General features: G+C 34.5%; 1 protein-coding gene across 2 annotated transcripts; it reads left to right on the top strand.

Moving 5' to 3' along the window:
* The first annotated feature begins 783 nt into the window (after positions 1-783).
* On the top strand, positions 784-12721 carry LOC135153109 (uncharacterized). Of its 2 annotated transcripts, XM_064115299.1 has the most exons (7): positions 784-943; positions 4999-5166; positions 6126-6293; positions 7238-7411; positions 8359-8526; positions 9263-9430; positions 10375-12721. In XM_064115299.1, the coding sequence occupies exons 1-7, from the start codon at positions 785-787 to the stop codon at positions 10588-10590; spliced, it is 1221 nt and encodes a 406-aa protein (XP_063971369.1). In that variant the 5' UTR covers position 784; the 3' UTR covers positions 10591-12721. The 2 variants fall into 2 exon arrangements, with proteins under 2 accessions (XP_063971369.1, XP_063971370.1); XM_064115300.1 differs by lacking the exon at positions 4999-5166.
* Positions 12722-18654: the final 5933 nt, after the last annotated feature.

The raw sequence follows: 18654 nt of genomic DNA, 5'->3' as shown, positions 1-18654 counted from the left end.
CAAGAATGCGTGCGTTGTTTGTTTTATACAACCCCCACCCCCCCCCCCTCACCCATGTTACTGATTTGCCCTGAATGCTATATTTGATCAAAATTCTAGATTATTCTATATAATTCCAGAACTCGTACTATCCTGCACTCTGTCATCAGAGTGCAGGATAGTGCATTTTGGATGCAATAGTGCAATTCGCTGAATATCATTTGATCCGATTTGGACCAAACAGATTACAGGACATTCTTGGGATTTCTATAAAAGTGCAGCAATGTATCCCTAAATACCCTGTATGCATTTCAGGAACATGGCCAAGATTAAAGGTCATTTAAAGGTTAATTACCTCTGGCCGTGTTGGGAGTATAATTGCGTGGTATCATAACTTAGAATGTTTTTGGATCAAGCTCATGAAACATCCGGTAATCAAGTACATGTATGAATGATTGTTTTGCACGTCTTCGGTCACATGATCATTGTCAAAGGTCATTTTTAGTCAATCGACATAATATTTTATCATAATAAGTGTTTTCTTCTGTGAATAATTATTCATTAGCTGTTTTCAAAGGCAGCACTGCTGCTACATCGAATTGCGTCATGCAGGCGAGACTGCCAGAGGTGTTCCACGTGTTTAAAACTTAATATTGATATTGAAAATGAAATATAATTTTTCATTTTAAATAAAAACAATAATTCTGAACCCAATGACAATAATAAATAAATAAATACATGTAAATACCAAATAATGCAATCAAAATAATGTAATTGTGATGTATTGCTCTACTTTCAGATCAAAATGCATATTGGTGGATTTTTAACTTCCTATGGACCAGGTATATCAAATGAGGTTGCATTGATGTTATGCTCAGCACCATTACTAAGGGATGTTAGACTGAATGCAAGCTTTCACCCTACCTTCTATGAAACTCTTGCCAGAGAAGAAAGGAAAGCCACAGTAAGTAGAAATTCATCTTAAAGAATAAGATGGTCATGTTGATGTTAGAATTTATAAGGAGGAAGAAGATGATGAGTGATGATAGTAATAATGAGAATGACAGTGCTAAAAACAATACTGATAGTGATCTATAATTTTAGTTTATGTAACAATGTAATCGTAATCATGATATAATGCTTTATAAAGACTTTATATGATTACAATTTAAGTTGCCTACATTATAGTGATTTATTATGCCAGTCTTGTATAGTGACATTCCTAGATGCATGTAAGACAAATTAATGATTAAACAACCAATTTGGAAAAAAAACATGATTTTTTAAATATAAACTACCTTTTATCGATAAAAAGGGAAACACTTACAATAAGCCCAGGTTATCTGTTTTAGACGAACAGGGCAACGTAAATTGAATATACATGTACATAAACAAACATAAAGCAATCGATAATATGCACATGGATTATAACAAGTCAATTTTATTCATAACAAAATTCATAGTAAAGTAAGGAGAAGGGGGAGGAGGAGATGCTAACGTGTGCTTTAACTTATTTTGTTCTGAGGTTTTTTTTTACATGAATTCATAATTGTACTAACATATTGGTATGACAAAAATATATAAATTATGCAAGTATATTCATATCTTAAAGAAGAAACTTGGAGGCAAATGGAAGCTTGAAATAAGATCATGATGGGGAGAATGAGGAACAATGACTGATGGGAAGAAAGGGTATCGAACATAGTAAGATAGAAAAGGAAAAAGGTTGAGGGGAATAAAGAGAAAGAAGAGAGAGAGAGAGAGAGACAGAGGGAGAGGGAGAGAGAGAGAGAGCTAGGGGAGAGGGCAAAGAGAAGGGATAAGAAATCAGTCCTTATGCCGTAATAACCTTAACAGTGTAATAATGCCAGGAATATTAACAATCCATTATTTCTAAGAGAAAGCTAAAACAAAGCAAATGTAGCATATAATCACATTGATGGTTTGTGATGGAGCTTTTCTCAGACCAGACATATCAAATGAGGTATAGTGTAGTAGTAGTACGAATGCGATTAGCACCAATCTCTTAATACTGTTTGTTAAAAAAATGGGGCCTATCTTTGGAGCTGCTTTTATGAGGCTCTTGGTAAAAAGAGAAAGAAAGAAACTGTAGTTGAGATGGACAAAGACATTGTAAATGTACATTTAAGCGCAGTAGTGTAGCGGTTCTGACCTTCGCCTTGTAATCAGAGGGTCTTGTGTTCGAATCCCACCATGACCTAGCGTCCTTTGGCAAGGTGTCAATCCACAATTTCCCACTCTCCACCGAGGCATTAAATGGGTACCCGGTAGGATGCAAAAGCCTATAAATAGTATGCCTAGCAATAGAGTCTTAGAACTCTTGTTGGAGTGCTTTTCAGGGAGTGGAGAAGGTGCATACATTGTATGCGGGCATGCAAGCTTAGATCCGTTGACCGGGGTAATAATATTTCTGTAAAGCTCTTAGTGACATTGTTCCGTTGTGTTAAGCGCTGTATAAATGCAAAATATTATTATTATCAAATATGTATTATAACATACCCTCTAGATTGTTTAAATAACAAACAAAAGGTGAATTAATATCCTGGATATTTTTTTGCTCTACATGTACTGCACAGGTTTAGTGTCCAGCTAATTCTGTTATGAAGTTTTGGTTATAATCGCTACACAGGTTTACATAATTATGTAGTCCTATGTATTAAGTAACTGACTAATACCGATTCATGATTCTTTTCATACATCTTTGATAAAATACTGATGTATGTACAAGGAAGAACATAACAAATATCATGTTTAAAGGGGAAGTTCACCCTGACAAAAAGTTGATTAAAATAACAGAAAATATAAAAAAAATATTGAAGGTTCAAGAAAAATCCATCATAATGAATAAACGAAGTTATTATTAAATATTTGACTGATGTTATATGCGAGTAAATTCTTTTCATATCGTTTGGTGAAAATAAATCATGACAAACCATTAAGATATTTTAAATTTATGCATTTTATATTATGTATTATTTTGGGCAGCTGCCCTTTTTATGACGTTACCAATATGGAAAAATGTAATCGTATAGGGATAAATACATTTAAGAACAAATTTTTGTACTACATGTATGTAGACAATATTATCTGAGAGTGCTTATAAATAAAGAAGACGAATGAGATTTTTTTTATAAATCTGGTTCTAATGCACAGGTATGCTGTCATTTAAAATGTGTTATACTTTCAAGTGTTTTGACGCAAAAACATCTAATTGACGCAAAAACATGGAATCGTTTTTAACTTTATAAAATCCGTATCTAGACATATTTTAATTAATAATACTTCATAATCATGGAAGTTAAAAAGGGAAATATTAGCTTTAAAAGTTACATGTAGGAGAGAAAGTAGATCATTGAATTTCAGAGGTGCATGTGGTATTTGTATGAGAGTGATATTGAATGACAATGTCCATGATACATGTGTGTATTACAGTATAGGGAATATACATATACATAGAGTGAAGGTAATGAAAAATGACCAGGTGGGTTGGATTGAGATGGTTTGCAGGGTGAAGGCTTAATTCTGAAAATGGAATACATCTATGTAGACATGCAGTAGCAGCACATGTTGTTCTTGAAAGATTGCTTGAAATTATTAAGTTCTTTGCATTGAAAAGTGATTATAGGTCACATCAATTACAGGCTTTTGTAAACTTGTAAATTATCCAAATTTGTTTTCAGAATAATAATATTTGGTATATAGCGCTTTATCAATCTATGACTTCTCAAAGCGCTTCACAATTATTATTACCCGTTCACTTAATTAATCTTTATTAAAGCAGCCTGTTTTTATAGGTGCACTCCTACTTATAACCAACCACAATGATGGTTGTTTCCTACCAGTACTCAATGAATTAGCACCTGGGTGAGAGTGGCAAAGTGTTGATTTATGCCTTGCCAAAGGACGCTAGGCCATGGTGGGATTCAAAAATATGACCCTCTGATTACAAGGCGAGAGTCGGAACTGATACACCACTGCGCTTCCACAAGAATAAGGCAGTTTATATTATATAATGCCAACAGTAAATAACCGAGATAATTGATTTTGAAAAATTTAAGTCTTTCAATATTCAGAGGTTTTTAGTATTAACATAAAATACATGTACATGCACTTAAACAGAAAAGTTATATAATGAAAATAAAGTGTTTGGATATGGTTGATGTAGAAACATGGAATCTTTTTAACTTTATTCATGTCAGAAAACTACCCTTCTTTGTAACTTTTTTTTTCATTTCAGATAAACAGGAGCTGCAATTCGCTTTTCTTTGTAATGCAAATGGTTGCTAGAGCAGGAGTGTGAGTGGTAGTGAGAGTGACTCTTAGATGGTTGATTTGAATGAGAGTGTGTACAAGTGAATGGGCAGGGTTGTATGTGAGGGGTTTCTCAGTTTGTCTCACTGCTAATTGAAAAAGCTTTTTTTTATGTGGTCAAAGAGGAAAGACTTCTATCATGTCCATTGCGTAATTGACAATGACCATGATACATACAATGTATACAGTACAGTGAGAGCTACATTGAGTGTATACATGAAACATAACAATAGGATGAAATGAACAATGACCAGGTGGTTTAGATTGAGATGGTATGCAGGGTAAAAGGTTACTGAAAATAGAATACAAATATGAAGTAACAAACATATCACAGAGTATCTGAGAATATTATGTTCTTCACATGTATGATCTTAAATTGATCATTTTTGTGATATCTCAGAAATTGTTGAAAGTGATGCTATAATGTAGAATAAGGGTACAGAGATTACCTGTAATAATTCCTTCTTTCAAGATTCATAGGTATTAAAATGTCTTTTATAAACAAAATACACATCAACAGAAAGCTGTAAAGCCTAAACAAGTATGGATGCTAAAATATTATGTTGTGATTCAAACATTAGCCTTATCAACACATTTTTGAACCAGTTTAACTTGAAGCATTACAGCATGATCATACCATCTGATATGTACATGTATGTTTAATGATCAATGTTTGTACACATGTAGGTCCATACTCTTCAGATTGAGAATTATGAGCCTCTATCATCAGCCTCTTCACATCACCTAGTAGAAGCTTTATGCTTCCTACCTAACCTGACTAACCTGATACTGAGAAGAGTTTGTGACAAGGAGGAGTTCTGTTCTCATCTGAATGAGAAGGCTTCAACCTTGAAGGTATGTCTGCCTCTACTTTATACTCATAACATGTTTGGATAACTTGGAATAGTGAAAAAGTGTTTATCTAATTTTATTGTGTTAAATACATTAAAGAACATATTTCATGCTACTTAGAAATATTGATTGAGAGTGTTTATAAATAAAGGAGACTAGATGAGATTTCTTTTTTCAAATTTGGTTTTAATGCACAGGTATGCTGTAATCGACAAATTGTCATATCTTCAAGTGTTTGGTTATGATTGATGTTGAAACATGGAAACCTTTTTAACTTTATCCATATGTGATTCTTCCTAGTCATCTCTTATGATAATACACATGGAAGATATAAAGAGAAATATCAGCTTCAAAAAGGTGGGAGAGAATGTAGATCATTGAATATCAGAGGTTCATGTGGTATGTGTATGAGAGTGATATTGACCATGATACATACAATGTATACAGTACAGTGAGAGCTACATTGAGTGTATACATGGAACATAACAATAGGATGAAATGAACAATGACCAGGTGGTTTAGATTGAGATGGTATGCAGGGTAAAAGGTTACTGAAAATAGAATACAAATATGAAGTAACAAACATATCACAGAGTATCTGAGATTATTATGGTCTTCACATGTATGATCTTAAATTGATCATTTTCATGATATCTCAGAAATTGTTGAAAGTGATGCTATAATGTTGAATAAGGGTACAGAGATACCGGTAACCTGTAATAATTCCTTCTTTCAAAATTCATAGGTATTAAAATGACTTTTATAAACAAAATACACATCAACAGAAAGCTGTGAAGCCTAAACATGTATGGATGCTAAAATGTTATGTTGTGAAATACATCTATGAATACATTAGCCTTATCAACACATTTTTGAACCAGTTTAACTTGAAGCATTACAGCATGATAATACCATCTGATATGTACATGTATGTTTAATGATCAATGTTTGTACACATGTAGGTCCATACTCTTCAGATTGAGAATTATAAGCCTCTATCATCAGCCTCTTCACATCACCTAGCAGAAGCTTTATGCTCCCTCCCTAACCTGACTAACCTGACACTGAGTGGAATGTATTACCAGGAGGAGTTGTATTCTCAATTGAAAGAGAAGGCTTCAACCTTGAAGGTATGTCTGCCTTTACTTTATTCTCACATCATGTTTGGAAAACTTGGAATAGTGAAAAAGTGTTTATCTAATTTTATTGTGTTAAATACATTAAAGAACATATTTCAAGCTACTTAGAAATATTGTTTGAGAGTGTTTATAAATAAAGGAGACTAGATGAGATTTCTTTTTCAAATTTGATTCTAATGCACAAGTATGCTGTAATTGAGAAATTTGTCATATCTTCAAGTGTTTGGTTATGATTGATGTCGAAACATGGAAACCTTTTTAACTTTATCCATATGTGATTCTTCCTAGTCATCTCTTATGATAATACACATGGAAGATATAAAGAGAAATATCAGCTTCAAAAAGGTGGGAGAGAAAGTAGATCATTGAATATCAGAGGTACATGTGGTATGTGTATGAGAGTGATATTGACCATGATACATACAATGTATACAGTACAGTGAGAGCTACATTGAGTGTATACATGGAACATAACAATAGGATGAAATGAACAATGACCAGGTGGTTTAGATTGAGATGGTATGTAGGGTAAAAGGTTACTGAAAATAGAATACAAATATGAAGTAACAAACATATCACAGAGTATCTGAGATTATTATGGTCTTCACATGTATGATCTTAAATTAATCATTTTTGTGATATCTCAGAAATTGTTGAAAGTGATGCTATAATGTTGAATCAGGGTACAGAGATTACCTGTAATAATTCCTTCTTTCAAAATTCATAGGTATTAAAATGTCTTTTGTAAACAAAATACACATCAACAGAAAAGCTGTGAAGCCTAAACAAGTATGGATGCTAAAATGTTATGTTGTGATGCAAACATTAGCCTCATCAACACATTTTTGAACCAGTTTAACTTGAAGCATTACAGCATGATCATACCATCTGATATGTACATGTATGTTTAATGATCAATGTTTGTACACATGTAGGTCCATACTCTTGATATTGGGAATAATAAGCCTCTATCATCAGCCTCTTCACATCACCTACATGTAGTAGAAGCTTTATGCTCCCTACATAACCTGACTGACCTGATACTGAGTGGAGATTTTGACGAGGAGGAGTTCTGTTCTCATCTGAATAAGAAGGCTTCAACCTTGAAGGTATGCTTGCTTCTACTTTATACTTGTAACATGTTTGAAAATATGGAATAATCAAAAAGTGTTTATTCGATTTTATAGTGTTAAATATGTTAGAGAACATAATTTTTTATACTGTTTAGATGTATTGTATGGGAGTGTTCATTAATAAAGGATACTAGATGAGTAAATGTTTTGGAAATTTGACTCTAATGCACAGATATGCTGTAATTGAGAAATTGTCAATTCATTATCTTCAAGTGTTTGGTTATGATGTCGAAACATGGAATCCTTTTTAACTTTATCCATATGTGATTCTTCCTAGTCATCTCTAATATGATACTACACATGGAAGATATAAAGAGAAATATCAGCTTCAAAAAGGTGGGATAAAAAGTAGATCATTGAATATCAGAGGTGCATGTGGTATGTGTATGAGAGTGATATTGACCATGATACATACAATGTATACAGTACAATGAGAGCTACATTGAGTGTATACATGGAACATAACAATAGGATGAAATGAACAATGACCAGGTGGTTTAGATTGAGATGGTATGCAGGGTAAAAGGTTACTGAAAATAGAATACAAATATGGAGTAACAAACATATCACAGAGTATCTGAGATTATTATGGTCTTATGTATGATCTTAAATTGATCATTTTTGTGATATCTTAGATATTGTTGAAAGTGATGCTGTAATGTAGAATAAGGGTACAGATATTACCTGTAATAATTCCTTCTTTCAAAATTCATAGGTATTAAAATGTCTTTTATAAACAAAATACACATCAACAGAAAAGCTGTGAAGCCTAAACAGGTATGGATGCTAAAATGTTATGTTGTGATGCATACATTAGCCTTATCAACACATTTTTGAACCAGTTTAACTTGAAGCATTACAGCATGATCATACCATCTGATATGTACATGTATGTTTAATGATCAATGTTTGTACACATGTAGGTCCATACTCTTGAGATTAGGAATTATAAGTCTCTATCATCAGCCTCTTCACATCACCTAGTAGAAGCTTTATGCTCCCTACCTAACCTGACTAACCTGATACTGAGTGGAGTTTGTGAAGAGGAGGAGTTCTGTTCTCAATTGAATGAGAAGGCTTCAACCTTGAAGGTATGTCTGCCTCTACTTTATTCTCACATCATGTTTGGAAAACTTGGAATATTGAAAAAAGTGTTTTATCTAATTTTATTGTGTTAAATACATTAAAGAACATATTTTATGCTACTTAGATACATGTATATTGTTTGAGAGTGTTTACAAATGAAGGAGACTAGATGAGTAAATGTTTCAGAAATTTGGCTCTACATGTAATTGAGAAATTGTCAATTCATTATGTTCAGGTGTTTGGTTATGATTGATGTCTAAACATGGAAACCTTTTTAACTTTATCCATATGTGATTCTTTCTAGTCATCTCTAATATAATAATACACATGGAAGATATAAAGAGAAATATCAGCTTCAAAAAGGTGGGAGAGAAAGTAGATCATTGAATATCAGAGGTGCATGTGGTATGTGTATGAGAGTGATATTGACCATGATACATACAATGTATACAGTACAGTGAGAGCTACATTGAGTGTATACATGAAACATAACAATAGGATGAAATGAACAATGACCAGGTGGTTTAGATTGAGATGGTATGCAGGGTAAAAGGTTACTGAAAATATACTTCAACAGGAAAGCTGTGAAGCCTTATCAGGTATGGATGCTAAAATGTTATGTTGTGAAATACATATCCAAACATTAGCCTTATCAACACATTTTTGAACCAGTTTTACCACATGATCATACCGTCTGATATGTACATGTATGTTTAATGATCAATGTTTGTACACATGTAGGTCCATACTCTTCAGATTTGGAATAATAAGTCTCTATCATCAGCCTCTTCACATCACCTAGCAGAAGCTTTATGCTCCCTACCTAACCTGACTAACCTGATACTGATAGGAGTTTGTGACAAGGAGGAGTTCTGTTCTCATCTGAATGAGAAGGCTTCAACCTTGAAGGTATGTCTGCCTTTACTTTATTCTCACACCATGTTTGGAAAACTTGGAATAGTAAAAAAGTGTTTACTAATTTTATTGTGTTAAATACATTAAAGAACATATTTCATGCTACTTAGAAATATTGTTTGAGAATGTTTATAAATAAAGGAGACTAGATGAGATTTTTTTTCTTCAAATTTGGTTCTAATGCACAAGTATGCTGTAATTGAGAAATTGTCATATCTTCAAGTGTTTGGTTATGGTTGATGTCAAAACATGGAATCCTTTTTAACTTTATCCATATGTAATTCTTCCTAGTCATCTCTTATGATAATACACATGGAAGATATAAAGAGAAATATCAGATTCAAAAAGGTGGGAGAGAAAGTAGATCATTGAATATCAGAGGTGCATGTGGTATGTGTATGAGAGTGATATTGACCATGATACATACAATGTATACAGTACAGTGAGAGCTACATTGAGTGTATACATGGAACATAACAATAGGATGAAATGAACAATGACTAGGTGGTTTAGATTGAGATGGTATGCAGGGTAAAAGGTTACTGAAAATAGAATACAAATATGAAGTAACAAACATATCACAGAGTATATGAGATTATTATGGTATTCACATGTATGGTCTTAAATTGATCATTTTCGTGATATCTCAGAAATTGTTGAAAGTGATGCTGTAAGGTAGAATAAGGGTACAGAGATTACCTGTAATAATTCCTTCTTTCAAAATTCATAGGTATTAAAATGTCTTTTATAAACAAAATACACATCAACAGAAAAGCTGTGAAGCCTAATCAGATATGGATGCTAAAATGTTATGTTGTGATGCATATATTAGCCTTATCAACACATTTTTGAACCAGTTTAACTTGAAGCATTACAGCATGATCATACCATCTGATATGTACATGTATGTTTAATGATCAATGTTTGTACACATGTAGGTCCATACTCTTCAGATTGGGAATAATAAGCCTCTATCATCAGCCTCTTTACATCACCTAGTAGAAGCTTTATGCTTCCTACCTAACCTGACTAACCTGATACTGAGAAGAGTTTGTGACCAAGAGTTCTGTTCTCATCTGAATGAGAAGGCTTCAACCTTGAAGGTATATCCGCCTCTACTTTATACCCACACCATGCTTGAAAACATGGAATAATGAAAAAAAAAAATTATCTAATTTTATTATGTTAAATACATTAAAGAACATATTTTCATACTATTTAGGAGTGATTATTAATAAAGGAGACTAGATGAGTAAATGTTTTGGAAATGTGGCTCTAATGCACAGGTATGCTGTAATTGAGAAATTGTCATATCTTCAAGTGTTTGGTAATGGTTGATGTTGACATATGGAAACCTTTTTAACTTTATCCATATGTGATTCTTCCTAGTCATCTCTTATGATAATACACATGGAAGATATAAAGAGAAATATCAGCTTCAAAAAGGTGGGAGAGAAAGTAGATCATTGAATATCAGAGGTACATGTGGTATGTGTATGAGAGTGATATTGACCATGATACATACAATGTATACAGTACAGTGAGAGCTACATTGAGTGTATACATGGAACATAACAATAGGATGAAATGAACAATGACCAGGTGGTTTAGATTGAGATGGTATGCAGGGTAAAAGCTGGAATGGAAAATGGTATATACAAACATGATATGAATATATACATACTGTTTCCTTGCTGACTCACATATATATACCTGCCTCACAACTTGGCATCAGTTCCAAATTAATGTTTTTCAATCAACATTACATATATCTTTTGGCAAGACAATAAATGTGTTTTTGCCCTGCTCAACCTATGTTTAGTGAGTTGGTGTCTGATGACATATTTCTTTAGAATACGTCTCAATTCTCGCTACCCCAAATAGCGATTTCGCCGAGATCCGGGAAAAATCCCTGTAACGTGCATTGCATTATGGGATAGCTTTTCGGTATTACAACTTCCTGTTCGGAAGTCCAAAGCACTGTTTTGCCATTCAGATCAACAGTGCCGTCATCCACAACACAACGTCGCTTTCGCTCGGAAAGTTCGTGATCACAACCCTCTCTTTCAAGATAGTTTAACGGCCTTTTCTGCTAAAGTCACTAATTCTGCCCGACGCTTTCCATTGCACGGTATTCCTCTGTCAGTTAAGATTTTTTTAAGTTCCGAAAATGATTTTTTAATCCATTTTGTGGTCAACGAAAAATTGAACGGAATGAATGCTGTAGTGTATATATTTAGCGTCTAGTCGAATACGATCGTGATGTCAGGCCGGTCACTAAATGCAAAATTTTAAGATATTCATTTTTTGTTTAATTTTTTTATAACCAAATAAAAAAATATATTTTTTAGGCATTATCGTGGTTTATGTCACCAGTCCATTCACTGCCGTGTATTTCGTCAGCGTTGGTGACATCTTTCCACTCCCTTTGACTTTGTACACAACGAGCGCGCACACACCGACACACACGAGAAGAGAGGTGACAAATTTTACGATAAGGCAATTTTTTTTTTTTAAATAATTCAAATGGAATCAAAACTGACCAAATTAAATAAAAGGTATTATAATCTGTACATATTACGCTGATTGGCATCGATTTCAGCGTGGTGGAAAACTCAGTATCGCGAACCTCGCGCGAGCATGACTCTGAACCGGAAGTGGTGATGACGACCCGACAGAGTGAATATTATCTCGTCTCACGCATTATGAGATTTTTGTTCCTATTTGGGGTAGCGAGAATTGCTAAGGAATATAGTACTCATGATTAATAGATTTACATTAAAAATGAATAGTTTTAATGTTATTTTAAATCTTGTGTGTGTTATGAAAGACTTATTCAGCAAGGAATGACAATTTTGTTTCAAGGACAATGAGGAGAAAATAAATCATATTTCATATAATGAAATACAAAAGAAATAGTGAGTGAGTGATGTCATCAGTCATCTCATTTGCATATTGACCAGGATGTGCATATAACTGTTTTATGAAATTAAGCGAAACTTTAAAATGTCATAACTTTCTTATTTTACATCAGATTTTGATGACAAGTCCACCACAACTTTTCATTGGGGTGGACTTTTCCTATAAGTGCATTTTCAAGCAATTTCTTATCCAGTGAGCCTTAGAAAGTGAAACATATTTTTCGAGATCCATATGTGAATATGAATTTGATAGTTTACAATGGAAAAGGATCAATGATGCAAAGTATGACTGATAACATTTGAATAGAATGATAGAATTGTAAAGAATAAGCCAAAAAATGGGAGAATATATGGAGAAAGAGAAATAAAGGATAGGGAAGACTCCGAAAGAGTGTTGGAATTTTTAAATTATCATGTTTGATGAGATGATGAGAATCATAAAAGTAGTGATATAATTTAGATATTGTAATGCACTATGAATTGAAAAGTTGTGCGCAAGTTTGATCTTGAATAGTTTAGTTGAACTACATGTACAGTCACACATTTGTCAAGTGATGTAGTTACTCCACATGAAAGGCTCTGCACATCATGCTATAGGCCTGCACCCCTCTTGATGTGAAATATGGGTGCAAGAGATGCAGAACACTTGTTGTTTACTTGGAATGCTTTTCTTATTTTCGTGAATTGCTGAACGGTCGTAAATTCATATGCAAAAAATGTTGGGACCCCACCCATTCACAGAAAATGCTGTCTGTGAAAATCCCATGGGGGGGGGGGCACTTACATTGACGAGTGGATACCATGCGCGACCAAAAAACCACGTAAAAAGGATGTCTTTTTCAAGATAGGGCATGTTACGTACATAACATAGTATAAGGGTGTCAAAAACACTAAAATCATGAAAAAAGGGTATCTATTTCGCTAGGAAAGCTACGTGTTTAGGGTCAGATTTGCGAGGGTATATAAAAGATTGAAATTAGGGATGTACTTTTTGCCCCGTCAACACTACATGTTGAGTCCGATTTGCGCGAGGTGTGGGAGGTTGGGCCATTTACCCCATACCCAATGATGTAGTAAAGGTAAAACCAACGACCGACTTCCGTGAAATAACAATAAAATATCGCTGTACTTGTTTAGGGGTTCAATTCAGGGAATACTTGCCAAGGGTATCGTTTTGTTCCCAATAGTTGTTTAGGGTAGGGTTTCACACACCAATACTTGTTAAGGGGTGCATTTTCAAGATATGGAAAATACGTGTTTAGGGTGCTTTTCGAGACCCCAAGGTCGCGCATGGTATCCACCCATAAATGGAAGTGCCCCCCCCCCCTGCGTGAAAATAACACTATATATATATATATCAACTAATTGTAAAAAAGAGACAATTACATTTATCAAATAATTGATACTGTGAATGGACTCATTGATGATGAATCCAGATTTTATTATGGTGTTTTCTCATAAATAACTGGTGCAGTTCTTTGAGGAAATAATTTATGAGGATTGTGTTTAGAAGGTAGGAAACCGTGTGATGGCAACATTCTAAAATTTGTCACAGGCATATAATGCCCTATTACTTGAATTTGAGGCAGTGCGAGTAACGTAATATTGGAATATTTCCCAAGTCAAGTTGTCATATCAACGCATGAACAATCTTTTCCTCATTAGAAAGCAACGATATCATACATACATGTTTATTGGTGAGTAATGTATAACTCTATAACAAACTACTTAAAATCCTATTTTCCTGACGTTTCAAGTTATCAAAAATTTTGGCTCGCGATAAATTTGCGCTCGCATTGATTGTTAAAAATATATTAACCCATGCATCCGATTCAAAATTTAAAAAGTGCTTAAAATGTCCAGTTTTCAGGCCTTAATATGAACAAATTTTGCACTCTCATTTAGGGTTATTAGATGAAATTTCAGAAAGGAATATCAACAAGTCTTATCTTGCGCTAAAGAAGAGGAATAGGAAGATACATGTTAGTCATAATTTTCATATGATGACAAAATATTTGTCCTGTTTGTAGGTCAAAATAATAATTGTGAAAATATCAGATCGCGCTTTGGCTCACATCACTTATTAAGTGCGGTCCATATCCAGGCTCGTAGCAGTGGCGTAGCTAGGATTTTTTTCCTGGGGGGGCACTGGGGGTCCTTGCTTTTTCAGGGGGGCACAATTTTTCCGGTGTGTGTGTGTCACAAGGGCGGATCCGACTATCGCCAATAGGGGACGGGGCCCGAAATTATCTTCACCTATATTTTCCCCGATCAGTCACTTTTTAGTTTTATTCTTATAAAACAACATAAACATGAAATAATCTCATAAGCCTTATAAAAAGTGCGAGCGCGAAGCGCGAGCGATTTTTTTTTTTACTTTCATGTATTTTGTCCTGAAAATTTAATATTCTGGGCAATGTTATGTATGATCCTGAACAAGATTCGTATGTAACTAGATGATAACTGCGAACGCCAAGCGCGAGCAGAAATTTATATTAATTGTTCTAGCATTATCGAAAAGGGACCTGTTAAGGACTGCTTACAGTTACCCACGAAGACGGTATATATTTCATTAATGGGAGCGCGAAGCGCGAGCAAATTTTTTTTATAGTAACATGAAATATTTTTTTTTTTTGCAAGTCTTCCCCTCACGTACATTATTTCATTCACTCCTCTTCCTCCTCTTATTTTCCTTTTCTTTTTTCTTTTCTTTCTCCTTCTTTTCTGTTTTTTTTTCTTCTTTCTCCCTTGTTAGGTGATCTGTCAATCGACAGATCAACTCTTGATTTTGTACGAATTTTCTTTTTTATTTATTTATTATTTCTTATTTATTTTTATTTTCCGCCCTTTTCTTGTTAGCATAGAATCTCCAAATCATGACGTCATCTAGACGCCATTTTGTAAAATCACAGTTTCAATCATATCTTCATTATCAACTATAAAAAATTAACAATATTTACATCACATTAACTTCAGGTCAAGGTTCAACTGTCCATGTCATCAAAGGTCATGTAAAGGTCACGACGTGCGCGTACGCGCGCGTCAAAATTAAAAAATGCTCAAAATCACTTTTTGACCAAAGTAAAGTACGAATCAGGTCATTTTAAGCATTTCAAAAAATTGAACGCGCAAACGGTTACGCGCGCGTTTTCGCGCATAACGGCACTATACAACATAGGATCATCATATTTTTTAATATCAATGCATTGATAATATATTTCTGAATAATTTGATACCTTGATCAACCTTCTACGACAAGTAATAACGGAATTAGCCTCCATCAAAGTTTACAGCACGCACGCGCGCGCGCACTAACCATAGACAATATATGTGCAAAAACATGCCTATACAAAACTCATTATAGCTCTTCAGGTAAACTGTTGACCCCCGATTTTTTTTTCATATTCCAATAGTGTATAGATGGGAGATATGATTTCATGTCACATTTGACCCTTAATTTCATCATGACGTCATCATAATGGCGTCGGAACTCAAAATTCCCATTTTGCTACCTATGACGTCATCATAGTTATGCAAATTTGACACTAACTCCTCAAATATTGACCAATATTCGCTCACTTTTCAATATATTGTAGCTGAGGACATACTCTTTTTAACTTGATGGCTATATTTTCTTTTAAAGGAATGGATCATCCTGAAAAATGGCAAGTTATAGAGGCATGTCATTTTCGCTCATTTTGTGTGCAATCTCTATGGGAAATGACTTTTTCTCAAAACTGGATTTTACATTCTTCTATTTCGCGAGCCATATCTCCATTTCTTTTTGTCGGTTTTCTCTGAGCTTGGAGTATGTTGTAGCTGAGATTGTAAGCTATTGCAAGTGTGGTCTCCATTTTCCAATCAGATGCCGAGATCATGCCCGTATTTCACTTGCAAAATTGGATTTGAGATCCTCTCAATTTGCTATGTGTAAAGTCTATGGGAAAAAGTGCTTATGTGTAAAAGTCTATGGGAAATAGTGTAGCTCAGTTGATAAGGCATCAACCTTACAATCCTAAGGTTGAGGGTTGGAACCTCGGGGTGAACATTTTTTTCTTTCTTTTTTTTTTCTTTTCAACATTTCACAAATGGTCCTTCATGACCATTACAAGGTATATAAGTTAAAACATTGCACAATAAAATAGTTTAAAAAAATCCTTTTAATATAACATGTACCATGTGTATCATTTACACCTATTTTCCAAAGTTTCTCATTTCTTTCTTTTCAAGAGTATTCAACACGTTCTTTTCGTAAGAGAAGTTCAGTTTTCATCATGATGATCATATTGATGTCAATAAACATGCTGATTGTCTTCGTGATCATGAAATCAGAGACAGATCACCTAATTTGTCCTCATGACGAATTAAAATTCTAGTTTTCTTTTTTTTTGCTCTGCCAATTTTTTTCAGGGGGGGCACCTGGGGGGGCACACCAAATCTCAGGGGGGGGCACGTGCCCCCCCAGGCCCCCCCCCCCCCCCCCCCCCCGTAGCTACGCCACTGGCTCGTAGCCAAGGAGGACGGTGGCAGTCAGACTGCAGGTCCCAAGAAAGTGGCTTCTTTCATCCAAGTGATATTCATGACTTGAGATGTTTTGCATATTTAATGAGCTTGATGCGGACCAAAACACCTCTTTTCATTCGGTCATTGCTGCTCTAATTGTGCATCGAATTTCATGAATTTGGTACCATTGTAAAGAAGAAGAATCATTCTGTCAGGTCATGTGTTTGGATTTATTCAAAGATTTTGTAATATAGGTTAAAATTTTGATCTAAAATATGCTACAAAATAAATATTTTCACCTGACAAAAGCTGCTATTTTCACACTTTATTTTTGTTTGAGCCCAAATGATTTTTATATCATGATAAAGCTGAATATGTATGCTTTGAAATGATATAGGTTTCAAAATAAGAATTGGTTTAATCGGGTCAAGATCACACTTTTCATTTGCCAAGTACATAAAGCAGCTTGAAAACAAGAATACTGCACTCTGATTGGTCAAAGAGACCGCACACTGGCAAATTCCAACGGTTCCAGTGCCTGGGTTCGTGGGAAGGTCACACTTCCCATGTGGTAATCTCCTCAAATACCCCGCGCCTGTTGTTCTGTGAATCTTATCCAGCCAATCAGAACTCTGGATTTCATGCAAGTACAAAATTTCAGAAATCTCGTCTTGTACCTTGGTGGGAAAAGTGTGATCTTGACCCGATTAAAAGGTGCTGCATATCAAGAGTGGCATTGTGAGAAAGTACAGAAGTTCAGCTTTATGTTGATATAAATATCATTGAGGCTCAAAATAAAAAGTTTTGCACAATTTGCAAAATAAAACAGAGGAAGAAAATTCAGTTTTGAGGCACATTTTCAGGCCAGAAATTTACTTATTTAACAAAATATTGTATACAAAATAAATGACCAATATAAAAGAGTAACTTTTACTCTATCTGATGGTGCAATAATATTTCATTTAACTTGAGGTTAAAACAGGTAAATTCTTAGAGAAAGAAAATCTCACGGATCACAAGATTTTGCAAGGAGGAGGATTCAGCCACGAGATGATTTGGATGAATCTGGCCTTTTTGCTCATTAGCATAGGGACCTGCGGTCTGACTGGTGGGGGCGGTCACCCCCCCCCCCCCCAAAAAAAAAAAATGCTCCCAAAAAGAAAAAAAAGAAGAGGAAAAGGAAAAAAGCGAAAGGAGAAAAGGGAAGAAAGGTATGGCTTTTTTTTTTTTCCCTTCTTTATTGGTCAAAATAATAATAGCCTAAACGAGACGTTCTTTTCTCTTCATGCTATAAATTTGCTTCCTTGCTCCGCGCAGGAAAAATATAAAACTTGCCATTCCCTTTTGTTTCCCACACCTTCTTTTTAGTCTGTTTTCCCCTTCTTGGCCGTGGAAATCGTATATTCTTGCCAGAAATTATATAGTATACATGGGTGTAAAGAGTATGAAAAGTATTTTTTTTAAAATATTGCATTGATACAAAATTTCGGCTCTTCTGTTCGGAGCGGGTTAACATTACCTTCACTCGCGAGTCCCCAAGTGCTTTTTCTTCCGCTTTCCAGGAAGTAATTTTTAGCAAAGTGTCTGCTCAAAGGGGGAGGAAATAAATTCTTGCGGTGCTATTTGCAATAGTATGTACTATATTAAACATTATTCTATATCGCTGCATCCATCTCCTGTCATGTTTTGCGTCATTGATTTGAAATTTTGAATATCACTGAACTTAATAAAAAAAAGGAGGCACTTAATATGAGCGATTTTTTTTTCTTCCAAAATAAATCCCAGAGGTTTCCG

Source organism: Lytechinus pictus, unplaced genomic scaffold (assembly GCF_037042905.1).
Source record: "Lytechinus pictus isolate F3 Inbred unplaced genomic scaffold, Lp3.0 scaffold_26, whole genome shotgun sequence".
In the NCBI taxonomy this organism is placed as follows: domain Eukaryota; kingdom Metazoa; phylum Echinodermata; class Echinoidea; order Temnopleuroida; family Toxopneustidae; genus Lytechinus; species Lytechinus pictus.
Note: the sequence above shows the minus strand (reverse complement) of the source record. Positions and strands in the feature narration are given on the sequence as shown.